General features: G+C 58.5%; 1 protein-coding gene across 2 annotated transcripts; it reads right to left on the reverse strand.

The window, feature by feature from the left end:
• Positions 1–440: 440 nt before the first annotated feature.
• On the reverse strand, positions 441–14,362 carry Mdfi (MyoD family inhibitor). 2 transcript variants are annotated; one of them, XM_013019138.1, is made up of 4 exons: positions 14,249–14,362; positions 6,056–6,235; positions 2,693–2,917; positions 441–700 (listed from the first exon to the last, which is right to left on the reverse strand). In XM_013019138.1, exons 1-4 carry the CDS (start codon positions 14,322–14,324, stop codon positions 444–446), a joined length of 738 nt encoding a protein of 245 aa, XP_012874592.1. In that variant the 5' UTR covers positions 14,325–14,362; the 3' UTR covers positions 441–443. The 2 variants fall into 2 exon arrangements, with proteins under 2 accessions (XP_012874592.1, XP_012874593.1); XM_013019139.1 differs by lacking the exon at positions 6,056–6,235 and having other exon boundaries at positions 444–700; positions 14,249–14,330.
• Between the last annotated feature and the right edge of the window lie 1,533 nt (positions 14,363–15,895).

Genomic DNA, 15,895 nt, shown 5'->3' on the forward strand with positions numbered 1-15,895 from the left:
CGGAGGCGTGGCCCCGTGGGCGTGGCTCGCACGGAGGCGTGGCCCCATGGGGCGTGGCTCGCACGGAGGCGTGGCCCCGTGGGGCGTGGCTCGCACTGAGGCGTGGCCCGTGGGGCGTGGCCGCGCGGGGCGTGGCCTGGCCGGGGATAGGTATCTCTTTTCACATTTTCTGTCCTCCAAGCTGGGGTAGCAGGGAGAGGGTGCCGGGGAGCGCGAGGTAGAGGAGCGCTGGGCCCTCCCACGAACCTGCCCTGTCCCCTAACGTTCACAGTGTTCTGCAGCCCTAGCGGCCGGTCCCCTGCCACTGGGCCTTGGGTGTTGTGTCTCTGGTCACCCAGCCGAGAAGGGCGGGCTTGTCCGCAAGGCCCCGTGGGGGCCCGGCCTTGGCGGGGTCGGGTTCTGAGGTGGCCCTGGGCGGGTGAGCGGGGAGGTAACGGGAGGGGTCAGGAGGAGAAGCAGAGGCCGCAGCACTCCATGCAGATCTCCAGGCAGTCGGCGGACTCGCAGCAGGCGTCCAGGATGCCGCAGTCCAGGTCGCAGGGCAGGTCGCAGTCGGCACACTCGCCCGAGCCGCAGCAGCAGCAGCAGAGGCAGGAGTCCTCCGAGCTGCACGAGCCGCAGGTGGCGCAGTCCAGGACGATGTTGCAGAGCGTCAGGAACTCACAGAACAGGCAGGACAGGATGCAGTGGACGCAGCAGTCTAGGGGCCGCCAGCAGGGCGGGGAGAGAGACAGCCCGACTCAGGGACCCCCGGGCTCTGCACCCCAGAAGGGCCGCCAGGCGCCTGCTGTTGCATTCAGCTCCCAAAGTCCCTACAGCCCCAGAAAACGGTTTCTTTTTAGGCAATGAGTGGAGGCCCAGCGAACAAGGGAATTGCATCATAGTGAAGTGAGCCTTGGAGCCCAGACCGTCTAGACTGTGAGTCTCTGCTCTTGACCTACCTCCATTTATTTACTTAACAAACACCCGGCTGGGCACTGGTAGCTTAGACCTGGAATCCTAGCTACTCAGAAGGCTGAGATCTGAGGATCACAGTTAGAAGCTAGCCAGGACAGGAATGTCTGTGTAACTCTTATCTTCAATTAACCACCAAAACAGAAGTGGAGCTGCAGTTCAAATGGTACAGCACCAACCTTGAAAAAAACAACTACAAATCACAGCTCAGGCCCTGAGTTCAAGCTCCAGTATCAGCACATAAAAAAATAAAAATCCAACCAAAAAATCCCCACTCGTCTAAGCAATACACACAGTTAAACTCATTTAAGCCTCCAACAACTCCTTGAGGTAGGGCTGATATTCGCCTGACTGCAGAAAAACTTAGGCACAAAGAAATCAAGTCACTCCAGCCAGGCACCGGTGGGCTCATACCTATACTCCTAACTACTAAGGTAAAGCTGAGGATCACGGTTCAAAGCCATCCCAGGCAGGAAAGTCCATGAGACTCTTATCTCCATATCACATAAAAAGCCAGAAATGGCGGTGAGGCTCAAGTGGTAGAGTGCTTGCCTTGAGCAAAAGGAGCCCAGGGACAATGCCCGGAGTTCAAGCTCCAGGCCAAGGGGAAAAAAAAAAGTCATTTCAAGCCAGCACTGATGGCTCACGCCTGTAATCCTAGCTCCTCAGGAGGCTGAGATTTGAGGATCTTGGATTGAGGAAAGTCAATGAGACTCTTACCACCAATAAAATACTTAAAAAGCTGCAAATGGAGCTGTGGCTCAAGTAGAGACACAAGTAGAGCACTACTCTGACACAAGAGAAGCTCAGGAATAGTGCCCAGGCCCTGAGTTCAAGTCCTAGGACCGGCACACACACACACACACACACACACACACACACACACACACAAACACAAAGGTGGATCAAGTGAGGCTATCAAAAATAATCACTACAGCCAGGTGCCAGTGGCTCACACCTGTAATCCTAGCTACTCAGGAGGCTGAGATCTGAGGATGGTGGTTCAAAGCAAGCCTGGGCAGGAAAGTCTGTGAGACTCTTATTTCCAATTAACCACCAGAAAACAGGAAGTGGCGCTATGGCTCAAGTGGTAGAGCGCTTGCCTTGAGCAGAAGAGCTCCTGGACAGCACCCAGGCCCAGAGTTCAAGCCCTACAACTGACAAAAAACAAAACAAACAAAAAGCACAAAAAAGGGCCTGAGGAGTGGAATGGCTCAGTGGTAGAACACCTGCCTAGCAAGTATTAGGCCCTGCGTTCAAACCCTAGTGCTTAAAAAACATTCCAGTGTGTTGGGGCATGGCTCAGTGGTGCAGGTGGTGGGAAACTCATCCAGTGAGCGTGAGGCCCAGTTCATGACAGCAGTAAGGCCCAGCATGGCAAATAAGAACAGTCTCATGGATCAGGCCCCTCTCAGACGCCCATGGCTAACTCACTGGAAAGAAAGGCTAAAGTCCCCACCGTGGTCTCTTGGCCCAATGACATCCTCCCTTGCTTATCATCTTGGCAGGGAGGGGAGCCTTGAGGACACAGCTATGCCTCAGTTTACCCCCAACAGCTGTGTGTTTTTCATGGAGCACTTCTTGGAACCCGGGGTGCTGGCTTTATGGCAGTGGGCCGGCCAGAGTGGGGGTGGGGGGTGGAGGTGGAGGACTCAGCTCTGTGTTTCTACTCAGCCCCCTTGCTGCTGCTGGCTGGGGGGTTGGGCTTTGGGGTGGAAGTATGGGGGTGCTCCCTTACCTTCCTGCGCTTGGAGGGGGATCTGGGAGGCAGCTGATTTCGTGCTGTTTTTGCTCCGCTTGCTGCTCTGGCTGGCCAGAGATGGGTGCGTCTGCAGTTTCCGGTGTGCCTTGGGACCACCCAGCACACCATTGCCCGCCTGCCTGGCGCCGCTCAGCTCGGAGGTGTGGCTGGAGCCATTTGGCAGTAGTGGGGTGCAGCCCAAGGGGTTCCCCTGAGGCTGGCCTGGAGATGGAAAGAAAAGATGATGGGGGGGCATGAGGTCCCCCCGCTGTGCTCTCATCCTACCTGCTGCAACCTTAGCTGCATCACAAGGCACCCAGCCCAGACCTGTCTTCTGCACATAGGGAAACTGAGGCTCTGCAAGCAGAACTGACCAGTCAAGAGCCACCTAGGAAATAGCGGCAGACCCAGTACCCAGGTTTAGTGCTTGTTCTAGAAAAAAATAGAGAAATACGGAGAGCCTAGACCCCCACATTCTTATCTCACATGAACCCACGGTCCTGCTGCGGGGGGGTCCTGGGGTTCGGGCTTGGCTGTGGGAGTGGGAGGCAGAGGCGGGTTGGTGAAGGCTGGGGAGGGGTCAGCAGTGAAGCGGTTAACCTTCACCTAGGCCTCTGCCAAGCCCCCAGCTGTTTTTGCCCTTGGTGCCGGGTGATTTATTGGAAACATCTGTTTGGAGCTGCTCCCCGGCTGTGCGTTCAGGGGCTGCGCTCGCTCGCTCGGCAGCCCTTCCAGCTCTCATCCTCCTGCCCTCCACCCTGCTCCACCATGCTGACTTCATGGGGTACAAGGAAGCTGACCCTGGGGCTCCTCCAAACTTCCCATCCCCTCTTGGCGTGGGGGTGCTCACTGCATGGCTGGGCTGGGCTCTCAGGAGGTGAGTGCGGGTGAATGCGCTGGACTGGCACAGAGCCTAGATTGTGAGAGCTCTAGGGACCCCGCTCACCCCCCTCCCCAGATGCCCTGAGTCCTGAGCAGGGCTCTCTGTAAATGCAGGCTGAGATGTGGACCCCTGGCTCCCAGGCTGGCCTGTGCGCTTCAATTCTGAAGCGGGAAGGATGGGGGGATGGGCTTCCGCTCGCTCACAAGACAGTGAGTGAGTAACCTTCTCTTTTGGTGCTGGAGCAGAGTCTTGAGCTCAGGGCCGGCTCGGTCCCTTAGCTTTTTGTTTGTTTTGTTTTGTCCTAGGGCTGGAACTCAGGATCTGAGCGCTGTCCCTGAACTCTTTTGCTCAAGGCTAGTGCTCCAGCACTTGGAGCTCCAGTGCTACTTCTGGCTTCCTGGTGCTTCATTGGAGATTCGAGGCTCACGGACTTTTCTGCCCAGGCTGGCTTCACACTGCAGCCCTCAGCTCACGTCCTCCTGAGTAACTAGGATTACAGGCGTGAGCCAGTAGTGCTGACTGTCCCGTAGCTTTTTCGCTGGAGATTGGCATTCTACCACTTGACCCACAGCTCCATTTCTGGCTTTTTGCTGGTTAATTAAAGATAAGAGTCTCATAGACTTTCTAGTCTGGGCTGGCTTCAAACCATAATCCTCAGAGCTCAGCCTCCTGAGTTGCTAGGATGACAGGTGGGAGCCACCAGCAGCCGGCAGCTTAGTTTCCTATGAGGAAACTGAGTCCCAGAAGGGACAATAAGTTGCCCAAGCTAAGAGATTAGAAGCAGGGCTTAGAGGGCAGACAGGCAAAGGAGGGGGAAGAGGCTGGGAGCCGGGGGGGGGGTCCTCATAACCAGGACCTCCCACACTGGAAGTGCTTTGCCGGCCCGGTGGAGTAGTAAGACACCAGCTTGTCATCTTTCCTCTGAGTGCCACGGCTGCGCTATCATTGGCTCCATTTCTCAGATGAAAAAACTGAGGTCCACAGAGGTTCAGACTTGCCAAAGGTCTCCCAGCTAGGAAGCAGAGGCGGGAGGAAGAGACCAAAGCCAGGTAGGGCTTGGGGGATGTGTGTGTGGAGACAGGGCTGTGTAGGGGGCTCCATGCTTTGGGGTGAGGTGCGGCTATGGTTTGTATCCTGTAAACAGTCTTGAATCATCCCCGCCGCATGGAGGTGACTAGACAGAGCCCTTAGCCAGCGTTGGTAGCCCTTGCCCTGCTGCCTAACTATTGGCGCTGTGGCTAGCGGGCGGGGGCCTGTAGGCCACGCTGGGAGGGGTGTGAGCAGACAGAGCTTGCCTGTGGCCTTGCTGTGGGGTGGCTGAGTCACAGAGCAAACACTCAGGGCCATAGACACAAGGGTGTCTGTCCCATCCCACCCGGCCCCCTCCTCCCGGCTGGGGTGCTGACCTCCTTCTCTGGGTCCTGCGGGGTGTGTCTGGAGGAGGCGGCCAGGGGCTAGCAGGCCTCCCAAGCTGCCTTCCAGGGAGCCAGCGCGGCCGCGGGCAGGTGGGCCTAGCGAAGCGCGCTCAGCCAGCAGGCCTCCGTGCCCGGCTCCTGCGCGGCCTCTCTGTCACTGTTTCCTCGGCAGTCAAACAGGTGTGGCAATAGCTGCCCCAACGTCTACTAGCGTCTGACTTGAAAATTCCCTCAAAGTGCGAGAGTAGGAAGGGTAAGATCCTGGGATGGGTGGGGGGCGTGACTCAAGTGGTGGAGTTAGCCAGGCAAGGCCCAGAGTCAAAACCCTAGCAGCACGGAAGAACTAACAAGGAGAACCCACAAAACTGGATCCCAGACTTCTCCCTCCGAGGACGGGCTTAGAGATCTCACGACAGGCTGGGGAATGAATCTGCGTTTTGCTCCTTTCTCCCCTAGTCTAAAGGGATGGTGGTGTGGGTGGGGCTTCTCTCCTTCCAGTTCACTGTGGGTGCTCTGAGGATTGGGCTGATCAGGCTCTGGCTCCTGCCCTGCCCCGCGGCCCAGCTTTCTGTATGATCAGTTTGTAGGGGAGGGGCTGCTTCCTCTCAGAAACACAGCAGCACCCCCAAATCCCACTGCCCATACCTCCTGCTCCCAAGGCTCTGGGCAAAGTGTGTGTGGGGGGGTCAACCATAGGTATTGGCTGCATTGTGTGTGTGTGTGTGTGTGTGTGTGCATGCTCACACACGCATGCCCGTGCTAGTCCTGGGGCTTGAACTCAGGACCTTGCATTGTGTCTGAGCTTTTTCACCCAAGGCTGAAGCGCTATCACTTGAGCTACAGCTCCACTGCTGGCTTTTTCATGGTTAGTTGGAGATTAGAATCTCATGGACTTTCTTGCCCAGATGGGCTTTGAACTGCAAGCCTAGATCTCAGCCTCCCGAGAGTAACAGAGGTTAGTGACGGGCGTGAGCTGCCGGCGCCAGGCGGGATGTCTGCTGTTGGATTCCCCGGGGCAGCGCCTGCATGTTGCCAGCCCAACCCCAGTCCCCTGGGACTCACAGGTCACAGCTTCTGTGGGGAGGAGGTCAGTGCTGTCCAGCGCCGGGGGAGCCCCAGGGCCACCGCCTTGGGGCATGGGGGCCGCCTCCTCCTCCAGGGAGCCCTCCTGGGATGCTGCCTCCGCAGGCTGAGTGGATCCCGTGACTACCTCCAGCCCAGGTAGGAGGGGCATGGACTGGACTGGAGACAAAACAGACGACAGGACAACATTTTCCTGGTGTTCTACTGTGTGTCCGGCCCCGGGCCCCGTCCCACAGCCTGGGGCAGCTTTCTTCTTGGTCCTTGTACCAAAAGCTCAAACTGCTCTAGATTCCAAAAATGAAAAGCACAAACACAACCCAGGCCCAAGCCCAGGTGTGTGTGTGTGTGTGTGTGTGTGTGTGTGTGTGTGTGTGTGCATATGTCCACACGTGAGCGTACATGTGTGGTGGCAGAAAAAGGAGACACAGACATGCGGTATAAGGGCAGGGGGGCGGGGGGTGGGCAGAAACGTGCGGGAGGCCAGACAGTGGATCAGTGGTGGAGATAGACAGGTTTGGAGGGGGGGGGGGCTTCCGAGTGGGAGACTGGGCACGGGAGGCAGCGTGGAGAGAGAGTGACAGACAGGACAGTCTGGGCCCGGTACAAGACAACACTAGCTTGCAAGTCAGCAATGGAGAGAAAGATAAAAGACAGGACAGAGGCAGAGACCGGGGAGGAGTGTGCGATCTGGAGGGTGATGAGAAGAGACAGGCAGAAATTGGGTCAGAGAGGATGATGGCCACGGCCAGAGGAGTCAGAGGACACTGGGTGAGGACAGGGAGGGGTTGGCCAGGAAGAGGGAGCAGGAGACGGCCGGTCCCGGGGCCCTGGGGAAGCGGAGAACCGCAGCCACAAGTAATTACAGTGGCTCAGGCAGGGTGGGCGGATGGCAGAAATGGAGCCACCTTCAAACCACAAATCCCCACGCAGCAGGATGAAGGCCCCTGAGCCTGGGGGGAAGAGGGGATGGAGGACAGAAGGTGGAGGAGGGAGGCAGACAGGAGAGGTCCAAGAACCCACAGCCTCAGCTAGGGGGGTAGGGGAGGCCGAGGGGGAAAGCCAGGGGCATGGTGGCAATCAGGGCCCGGCCGCCCCGTGGTGGACCCCAGCCTGACCCGTGCAACTGGGGTAGGGGCTGTGCTGTGAAGTCTTCCGGCCTGCCTGGACCCTTGTACCTTCTCTGCTGGGAGAAAGGGGAGACTTGGAGAGACACAGATTGCAAAGGTCATGGGGGGCAGAGCCCAAAGAGTAAAAGATCAGCTCACAAAGAGACACAGAGGCAAAGGGTCTTGCTGGGCTTCCACGGTTGCGCTGCTGAGCTGTCTGAGGGGTTGGTCCAGTGGCCATTGACTCCCTAGTCTCAGATCTTTTTGTTTTTTGGTCGTGGGGCTTGAACTCCGGGCCTGGGTGCTGTCCCCGAGCTCTACCACTTGAGCCAGAACACCACTTCTGGTTTTCTGGTGGTTCATTGGAGATAAGAGTCTCACAGACTTTCGTGCCTGGGCTGGCTTTGAACCGTGATGCTCAGATCTCAGCCTCCTGAGTAGCTAGGATCACAGGCGTGAGCCACCGGCGCCTGGCTTAGTCAGATCTTAAAGATGGTTGTTTCAGAACTCCTGTCTCTAGTGGTTAGGGGGACAGAGTCCCCGAGACCCCTGTGGGTAAGAGGGTGCTACTGCATGCTCAGTGAGCCAACTCTGGCTCACCCTGGGCAAACCACAGGCCCTGCCTGGAGACAGGGAGCTGGGCAGGGCAGAAGGGGTCCTTCCCAGCGGGAGTTGGGGTCCGCCTCTGCTCCCTGGGCCTGTTGAGTGCCCCTAGCCCCGGGATCAGTGATGGAGAAGTCAAATGGCTCTTGGCAGATCGCAGGCCTGGCATGCCGGGAAGAGGCAGGCAGAGCGGGTGGCCAGAGAGGAAGAGTGCGGTCTGAGGTTGGAGCTCCTGCCGGCCCTGGGCGTGGGCCTCACCAGGCCAGGCCAGGTCTGCCTGGCTAAGACCATACTGGCTGGCAGCTCAGGTGGGAGCTTCTGGGAAGGAAGGGCCTGTCCAGCTCTGATCTGGGGTCTCAACTCTCCACCTGATAGAGTGGGAGACCCATCAAGGAGCAGGAGATGCAGGCCTGCGTTCTACTGCTTCCCAGCGGGGCCCAGCATGGGGCCTTGTGTGACCTGGAGTGAAGGGGTCTGGGTGCCGCTCTGTCCCTCAGGGGCACAGAGTAAATGAGCTGGGCCTGCAGGGCCTTTCGTGAACACTTCCACCTGCCCACCTTTCTACCTGTCCCTCCCTCCCCTCTCTTCTCCCTCCCTCCCTCTTCTTTCCTCTTTCTCCTCCTTCTGTCTCTCTCTTTCCTCTTTCCTCTTCCTCTTTCCTCCCTCCCTTCTTTCCCCTTTCCCTCTCCTCTAGTTCTTTCTTCCCTACCTCCCTTTTTCCTTTCCTTGCCCTTCTCCCTTTTCTCTCCTTCCTTCTTCCCTTTCTTTTTCCTTCCTTTCCTTATTCCTCCCTCTCCTTTCCCTTTCCTTCCTCTCTCTTTCTTCCATCTTTCTTTCCATCCTTCTCCTCCCCTCCCTTCCTTTCCCTTCCTTTCCTTCCCTTCCCTCCCCTTCCTTCCCCTTACCTCCCTGCCTATACTATTTGCTTTAACATTTATTAGCTCCTGTTAATCTGTTGGGTGCCTAGCAATCAAGCCCTGAGAAGATCAGAACAAGAAAGACAAGCCAAGGCTCTCTGTCAGGTGGGGTGGGGTGTGGCTGTCGTGTGTGCGCGCGCGCGCGCGCGCGCACACACACACACACACACACACACACACACTGAGGGGGAAGTAGGCTTCCAGGTACAGTAGGACATGCCTGTAAGCCCAGTACTCAGGAGGTTGATGTCAAGTTCTAGGGCAGAGCAAGGCCCTGGCTCAACATATACAAGTAAAACAAAACTCAAAAGCATTTACAGCAGGGGCATCTGCTAAAATTGAGCAAGGGCAGAAGTGGTGCTGTGGCTGAAAGTGGTACAGCACTAATCTTGAGCAAAAAAAGCTCAGGGACACAGTCCAGGCCCAGAATTCAAGCCCCATGACTGACAAAAAGAAAAAAGAAAAAATATTGAAGTAGCCAGGTGGGCACCAGTGGCTCACGCCTGTAATCCTAGCTACTCAGGAGGCTGAAGATTGCAGTTCGAAGCCATCCTGGGCAGAGAAGTCTATGACACTCTTATCTCCAATTAATCACCCACAGACACACAGAAAGAAAACTCAGTAAGTACAAAGGAAAGACCAGCACCTATAGAAAACTCAGTAAGTACAAAGGAAAGACCAGCACCTATCCCGGGCTAGGAGGGCTTCCTAGAGAAGCAAGCCCCCTCAGTGAGTCTTACATGATAATCAGTAAAGAAGAAGAATCTTCTTCGGGTGGTCCTCGGGTTTGAATTCAGGGCCTCAAGCTTGCCAGGCAGGTGCTCTACTGCTGAGCCATGCCTCCAGCCCAAAAAAGGGGAATTTTGACCAGAACAGCCAGAACCAAGATCCTGGGGACAGCCATAGTACACCAGGGAGACCACCTGCCCTTTGGTGGGATAGAAAGGCAGCTGGCACAGGCCTGGTGGTCACCTGCCACGCTTCCCCTGGCATCCCCCCACCCCAGGTCATCCGGGTACCCGGGAGTGCCACCACAGTCCTGTGGGAGACAGAGTCGAGACTCGGCTCTCTTGGCTCCAGGGAAGGGAGAAAGAAGGTGAGTAAGAAGGATTCAGGAGCCTGGAGCCCCCCCTCTCCATCTTCCTCCCCCTATCTTACTCTCTCCTCTCCCACGTCACCCACACAGCTGGTGACCTTGAACCTGAAGGAGACAGTAAACTATAGACTGCCCACACCCAGGCCCAAAGCCCCAGGAAGCCAATGCTGCAGCAAACCTGTCATTCTGGGGTGACTCCGAAGCCTGGAAGGGAAAGGAGGAGGGGAAGAAAGCCAAGCCCGGGACTTAGAGAAGCAGCAGCCTCAGCCCAGAATGCCAAGGGCAGGAGAGGGGACAACAAAGCGTCCAGAGACATGAAGAACTGGAAGGAGGAGCAGCTGGAAGACCAGGCCCGGAAGGGAGGCAGCAAAGCCAGACCAACGGCAGGTCCAGAGGTCACCTCCTCCCGCCCCTTCTTGTCTTTCTCTGTACCAGAACTAGGGCTTGAACTCAGGATCTGGACACTGTCCTTTAGCTTCTTCCCCTCAAAGCAGGTGCTCTACCAATTGAGCCCCACCTCCACTTCCATTTTATTAATTAATTAATATTATTACTTTTTGCTGGTTAATTGGAGTAAGAGTCTCTCAGATCTGTCTGCCAGGGCTGGCTTCAAATCACAATCTTCAGGTTTCAGCCTTCTGAATAGCTAGGCATAACAGGTATGAGTTACCAGCATCAAACGCCCATTCATCCTTCTGTGACCAAGATATAGTACCATCTAGCCACAGACAGGATTTTTTTTTTTTTTTTTGGTCAGCCATGGGGCTTGAACTCTGGTCCTGGGCACTGTCCCTCAGCTCTTCAGCTCCAAGCCAGCGCTCTATCACTTGAGCCACAGCGCCACTTCTGGTTTTTGTGGTGGTTCACTGGAGATAAGAGTCTCACGGACTTTCCTGCACCAGCTGGCTTTGAATTGTGATCCTCAGACTTCAGCCTCCTGAGTAGCTAGGATTACAGGGGTGAGCCACTGGCGCCCGGCTTAGACAGGATATCTTTGAGAGTTCCCCTGAAGGGAACAAGTATGGAGTGGGCTGGGGGGAGGGGGGAGGCGTGGCCAGCAAAAGCCAAAAGGGGCTCCTGGGTGGGTGTATAATTCTTGTTGTGCATAAAGACTCTTGCGGGGGTGGGAGGTGGGGGGGTGGACTTTACATCCCCACCTGACCAGAGGGACACCAAACATGCCGGTGGCATCTCTGAGCATGAGCCCTCCCCTCCCCCTACCCCTGTACCCCTAGTAAAATACAGACTGGCCCAGCCCCTCTGCTAAACACACTCCGTGGGAGAAGCTTCGAGCCATGCCCTGAATTCTGGAAAGCCAGCCAGCCAGCCCCAGAAGGGAGTGGAAAGGTCATGTGTAAGTCTACAAGCCCAGCAGGAAAGGCTGAGATTCACACCTGCAGCAGGAACTTCTAAGACTCCTCTACCTGTTCTCTGCCAACTTGCAAGGGGAGGGGAGGATGCTGGGGGTGGGGGGGGAGTTGGTTCTGGGCCAAGAAGAAACAGGGGCCTCTCTTCCCGGTGGGAGAGATTTAGACCAAGCCCCGTCAGTGCCCGTATTCTGGGGCTCCGAAGCCTGGGCCCTCAAGTGCAGCCTCCTTGCCCCTTGTCTGTGATCCTATCTGGAGCGCAAAGATAAGGACGTCTTCTGGTGAGCATGGTGGCTGGAATCCCATGCTTCAACCAAAGTTTCCACTAACATCTTCAATGTACAAAGGTCCTGTGGCCCAGGCAGGCTGGCCTGTCCACGCTCCCAGGCCATACCAGGCCTTCTGACCCTCTTCTGGGATTATCCTATTGATCTTGACGGTCTTCACCTCCTTCCTGCCCCAGCCAGAAGCCCCTCTCTTCTGCTTTCCTGGACCCATGTGCCATTGGTGCCTCCTTTAAGCCCAACCACCAAGAACTCAGCACCCACGTCTTCCTTGTTAGAACTTGGTAGTGAGCGGGGCACCAGTGGCTCATGCCTGTAATCCTCGCTAAGCAGGAAGCTGAGAGCTGAGGATTGTGGTCTGCAGTAAAGTCTATGAGATGCTCATCTCTAATTAACCACCAAAAAATAAAAAAGATGGACGTCAAGCTGGGCCTCAAGTGGCAGAGCTCCCTCCTTGAGTGAAAAAGCTAAAGGACAGTGCCCAGGCCCTGAGTTCAAACCCCAACACACACACACACACACACACACACACACACACACACACGACTTATGATGACTGGGCCCCCCACTCCATGGTAAGAATTCATTCTGCACCCTCTATGGAGATGAACATCAAATATGTCTGATGTGTGGTAAGCGCTGGGTACTAGAGCTGAGCATACCCAGGTCAGGGGGGAGAGAGAGGACTGAGGATCAAGAGTAGAGGGGCATTAGGGTCTCAAGAAGGCAGGATAAGGCAGGCTCCTTTGGTGCGGATTCTGTCGATGTGAATGGACTGGCCACTCTCACAAGCCACCAAGCTAAGGACCGGAGAGCTGGGCCCCCTGAGCTGCGGGTTAGGCCGGGCCTGGTTTGTTTTATTTTAGGTCCAAAGGCTCCAATTCCCCAGGAAATTCAATTTAGAGCCATGTATGCGCAGGAATGTGGTGTTCCTGTGCCAGGGCAGAAATCTGCTTGTGGATATGGGGAACCAGGCTCCAGGGACTCTCAGGGATGGGTGGGGAGGAGGCCACTGGGGGAGCCAAGGGTGTGGTGGGGGGCCTGGCCGGCTACTCCAACCAGAACCGCCCTGAGTCCCCGCCCTGAGTCCCCTTGTGCCCTAGTGCACCTTGGGTAGCCGAGGGAGGGGGCAACCTGCTCCAGAGCTGTCCTGCCAGCACTCCCCCCCTCCCCAGCCCCCCCTCCCCCAGCCCCAGGAAGGGAGGGCAGTGTTCTGGCCTGGCTGTTCTGTGAGCACACATGGCGCGTGGGGGATTGTGGTCTCAGATTCAGGCGTCTGTGGGGTTTTGGCTGGGTCTCTGCGGTTTGAGCTTCCTGGGCAGCAGGCTCTTTCTCCCAAGGCAGTACAAGGCCTGGTGTAATGAAAGCCGCATTGTCTGGCCTAGGCCAGGCTGGGGAGGGGGCTTCCACTGGGAGAAGCTCAGGTTACAGCCCAGGGCTTGGCTTTCCCAGAGGCTCCCCTGGACCCTGGACCCTGCCTGGAATAGACTTTGTGCCTTTCTCCTCAGCTACTGGGTGGAGGACAGATCAAGCCAGGGAGGGGATCTTGGAAGGAGGTAGTGGAGGGAGCAGAGAAAATGGATAAAGGGGGGAAGAAAGCTTGGAAAAGTGGGAGTGGGAGAGAGTCCAAGAGAGACAGAGAAGCTTCCCAGACACAAAGACTACCCAGCCCTCTCTCCCTCTGTGCCTCCAGGCTAAAGGAGCCCCTTTCTAGGGGGAGCTCATTCCCCCAAAGTTCAAGTTCTCCTTGCTCAAGGGAGTCCCCCTGGGAACAGGGACTTAGGGCTGCAGACACCTAGGTCTGGCTCGGGTGCTGGTCCCTGGCCAGACATCTGTCTCCACTCTAGTTCCCGAGACCTCCGCCTCCAAGACCCGAGGCCCGCAGGCCCCTGAGACCCTGGCTAACAGACCAGCCCGGATCAGGGCGTGGGGAGACTGAGGCCAGGGAGGGAAGTCGAGAAGAGAGTAGGTTTTCAATATTCCTTCAGAGGGGAGAAAAGGGGACTGGGCGGGCTGGAAGGAAGAGAGCACCAGACTGAGCCGGACAAGGAGTTCAAGTCAGGAAATCGGGGCTTAGGCTCCTGCACCCCACCCCCACCCTTGAATGAATTCCTCATGTGACTGACTTCAGGGGGACCCTAAGGACCTGGTGAACCTCACCAGCCGGTCTGTTCAGTGGGGGAGGGGAAGGGCTGGCTCTAGGCCCCTCAAGTTGCTGACATTTCTTCCCTTGATTGCACAGCTACTAAGAGAATCAGGGCAGGTTAGACATGCAAAGTGTGTGTGGGTTTATGGACACTTGGTAGTGGTGTGTGTGTATGGTACAAGTGACACCACAACAGGAGGGCAGAGCAAGAAGGTGGGGGAGGGGCTAGGTCCTGTAGCTGTGAGTGACGGACAGAAGTTTTTTGGGAAGCACTGGACTGGCTGGGCTGGAGGGGGCGGGAGGGGATGAGGAGACTCAGCCACCCCTCACCCGGCCTAAGGCCCCCATAAATATTTACACACTGGGCAGAAAGGGTTGGGATCCAAGTCCCAGACGGACAGACAGACAGACGCTGCAATGTGTGTGAGTCTGTGGTGTCTGGTGGGAAGTTGCCACCAACTTGGCCCAGTGGCTGCTGCCTCTGGTTCAGCCCCGCCTCCTCACCCCAGCCCTCTACTCTCCTTGGCCCGAGTCCCTAAGCCCAGGCACTGTCCCATCCCCACCCCAGCGCTGGCGGCAGAGGGAGGAAGGGGAGCACTAACGACTCCTCTTCACCAGCCCCCACTCCCACCCCGTGCCCATTGCCGTCCTACCTGGGTCGGGAGCTGCACTGGGGGCTCCATGGGGCGCGTCGCAGAGAGAGGGGGGCTGACTGCTCACCTGGAACATCGGCTCGGGACCTGCGGGGGACACAGGGCTCAGCCAGAGGGGCCCCGACCTCTCCCGGGTTTGTAGGGGGTGGGGAGCAGGCCTAGCCGCTGGGCCCCTCGCCATGCGCCCTGGCTGCGATCACCGCGCAGGGTGCCCCCCCGCCCCCGTGCGCCCCAGCACGATCTCCACACAGGGCCCTTCCCCCCCACGTGCGACCCGGCCACGATCACGCACGCTCCCCACCCCCTGTCCCTCCCATACGCCCCTGACGCTATCCCCACACGACCCCCAACCTCCCCTCCCCGCTTCTGCCCCGTTCCACGCGGGGTCCCCCCCTCCGTGTGCCCCCACCACGATCACCGCCCGGGCTGTCCCCAGTGCACCCCGTACGCGATCTCCACGCGGGCCTTCCCCCCCCCCGCCCCGCTCCGTGCGCCCGACCACGATCACCGCACGGGCTGTCCCCAGTGCACCCCAGCCACGATCTCCACGCGGGGTCCCCCCCCCGTGCGTCCCGTCCGCGATCTCCACGCGGGGTCCCCCCCCCCGTGCGTCCCGTCCGCGATCTCCACGCGGGGTCCCCCCCGTGCGTCCCGTCCGCGATCTCCACGCGGGGTCTCCCCCTCCGCGCGTCCCGGCCGCGATCTCCACGCGGGGTCTCCCACCACGCGCCGCGCCCCTCCCCTCTCACTCGCTCGCTCCTTCCATCCCCGCGTCAGCTCGCACCCACCGATCGCCCCTTCCTGCTTCTTCCTTCTCCCGCTCCAGCCCCTCGCTCCTCCCCGGCTGGCTTCTCCCCACCCCTCGGCCCCTGCCCACCCCGTCCCCGCCCCCCCATGTCCCCTCCCTCGAGCGGGGGCTCGGCGCGGCCCGGGCCGGGCCGGGCCGGACACGTCCGTCCGCGGGGCGTCAGAGGCCCGAGCCCCCACAGGAAGCCGACTCCTCTCGTTTCCTCCACGCGCGCAGGGCAGCTCCCCCCGCCCCCCACCTCCCCAAATCTCCGCCTCCCGAGCTCCAGAGCACCGCGCGCGCTGCCCAAGGGGCTGTGTGCTTCCCTTCGGTCCTGAACTTTGTAAAAAGTTTGTAGAAAACCAGGAGAGAGAGAGACAGACAGACAGACAGACAGACACAGAGACCCAGAGACTGAGCGCTCACAACCACCTCGGGCCGGCTGGCTGAATAACCACACTCCCCCCCACCCCTCGTCCCCGCGCTGTCCCAAATTGGGGAGCCACCCGGGTCCTGGGGCGCCCTGTGCCCATCCTCGCGGCCTCTCAGGAGACTCAGCACGGTGGGTGCTTGGGATCCGGGGCTCGGAGATGCCGGTCCCTCCGAGAGTCTGCCCAGTGACCGCCCGGCTTCCTTGGTCCCATTGCTAGCCGCCCATCTCCCGACCCCCGGCGGCCCACCAGCTGGGCGTGGGGGTGTCCGCCAGAACCCCGACTTCGTCGGCAGAGGTTCCCGGCACTCGGCCCCTCGCTGGCTGCAGCCCGGAGCCCCGGGGCCTGCGGGAGGGGCGGATCCCGAGTGCTCTCAGGAGGGGGTGCGGGGACCCCCGGCGCGACCCGGGGACGAGCGCTGGCCGCGTC

The sequence above is a fragment of the Dipodomys ordii genome, unplaced genomic scaffold (genome assembly GCF_000151885.1).
Source record: "Dipodomys ordii isolate 6190 unplaced genomic scaffold, Dord_2.0 Scaffold44, whole genome shotgun sequence".
In the NCBI taxonomy this organism is placed as follows: Eukaryota; Metazoa; Chordata; class Mammalia; order Rodentia; family Heteromyidae; genus Dipodomys; species Dipodomys ordii.

Excerpts from the sequence above, each read along its gene's own strand:
- Mdfi (XM_013019138.1), bottom strand. The coding sequence starts at position 14,324 with ATGTTCCAGGTGAGCAGTCAGCCCCCCTCTCTCTGCGACGCGCCCCAT. Across the intron at positions 2,918-6,055 it reads CCCCACAGAAGCTGTGACCT|GCCAGCCTCAGGGGAACCCC; the intron begins GTGAGTCCCAGG and ends TTCCATCTCCAG. Across the intron at positions 701-2,692 it reads CCCCCTCCAAGCGCAGGAAG|ACTGCTGCGTCCACTGCATC; the intron begins GTAAGGGAGCAC and ends GGCGGCCCCTAG.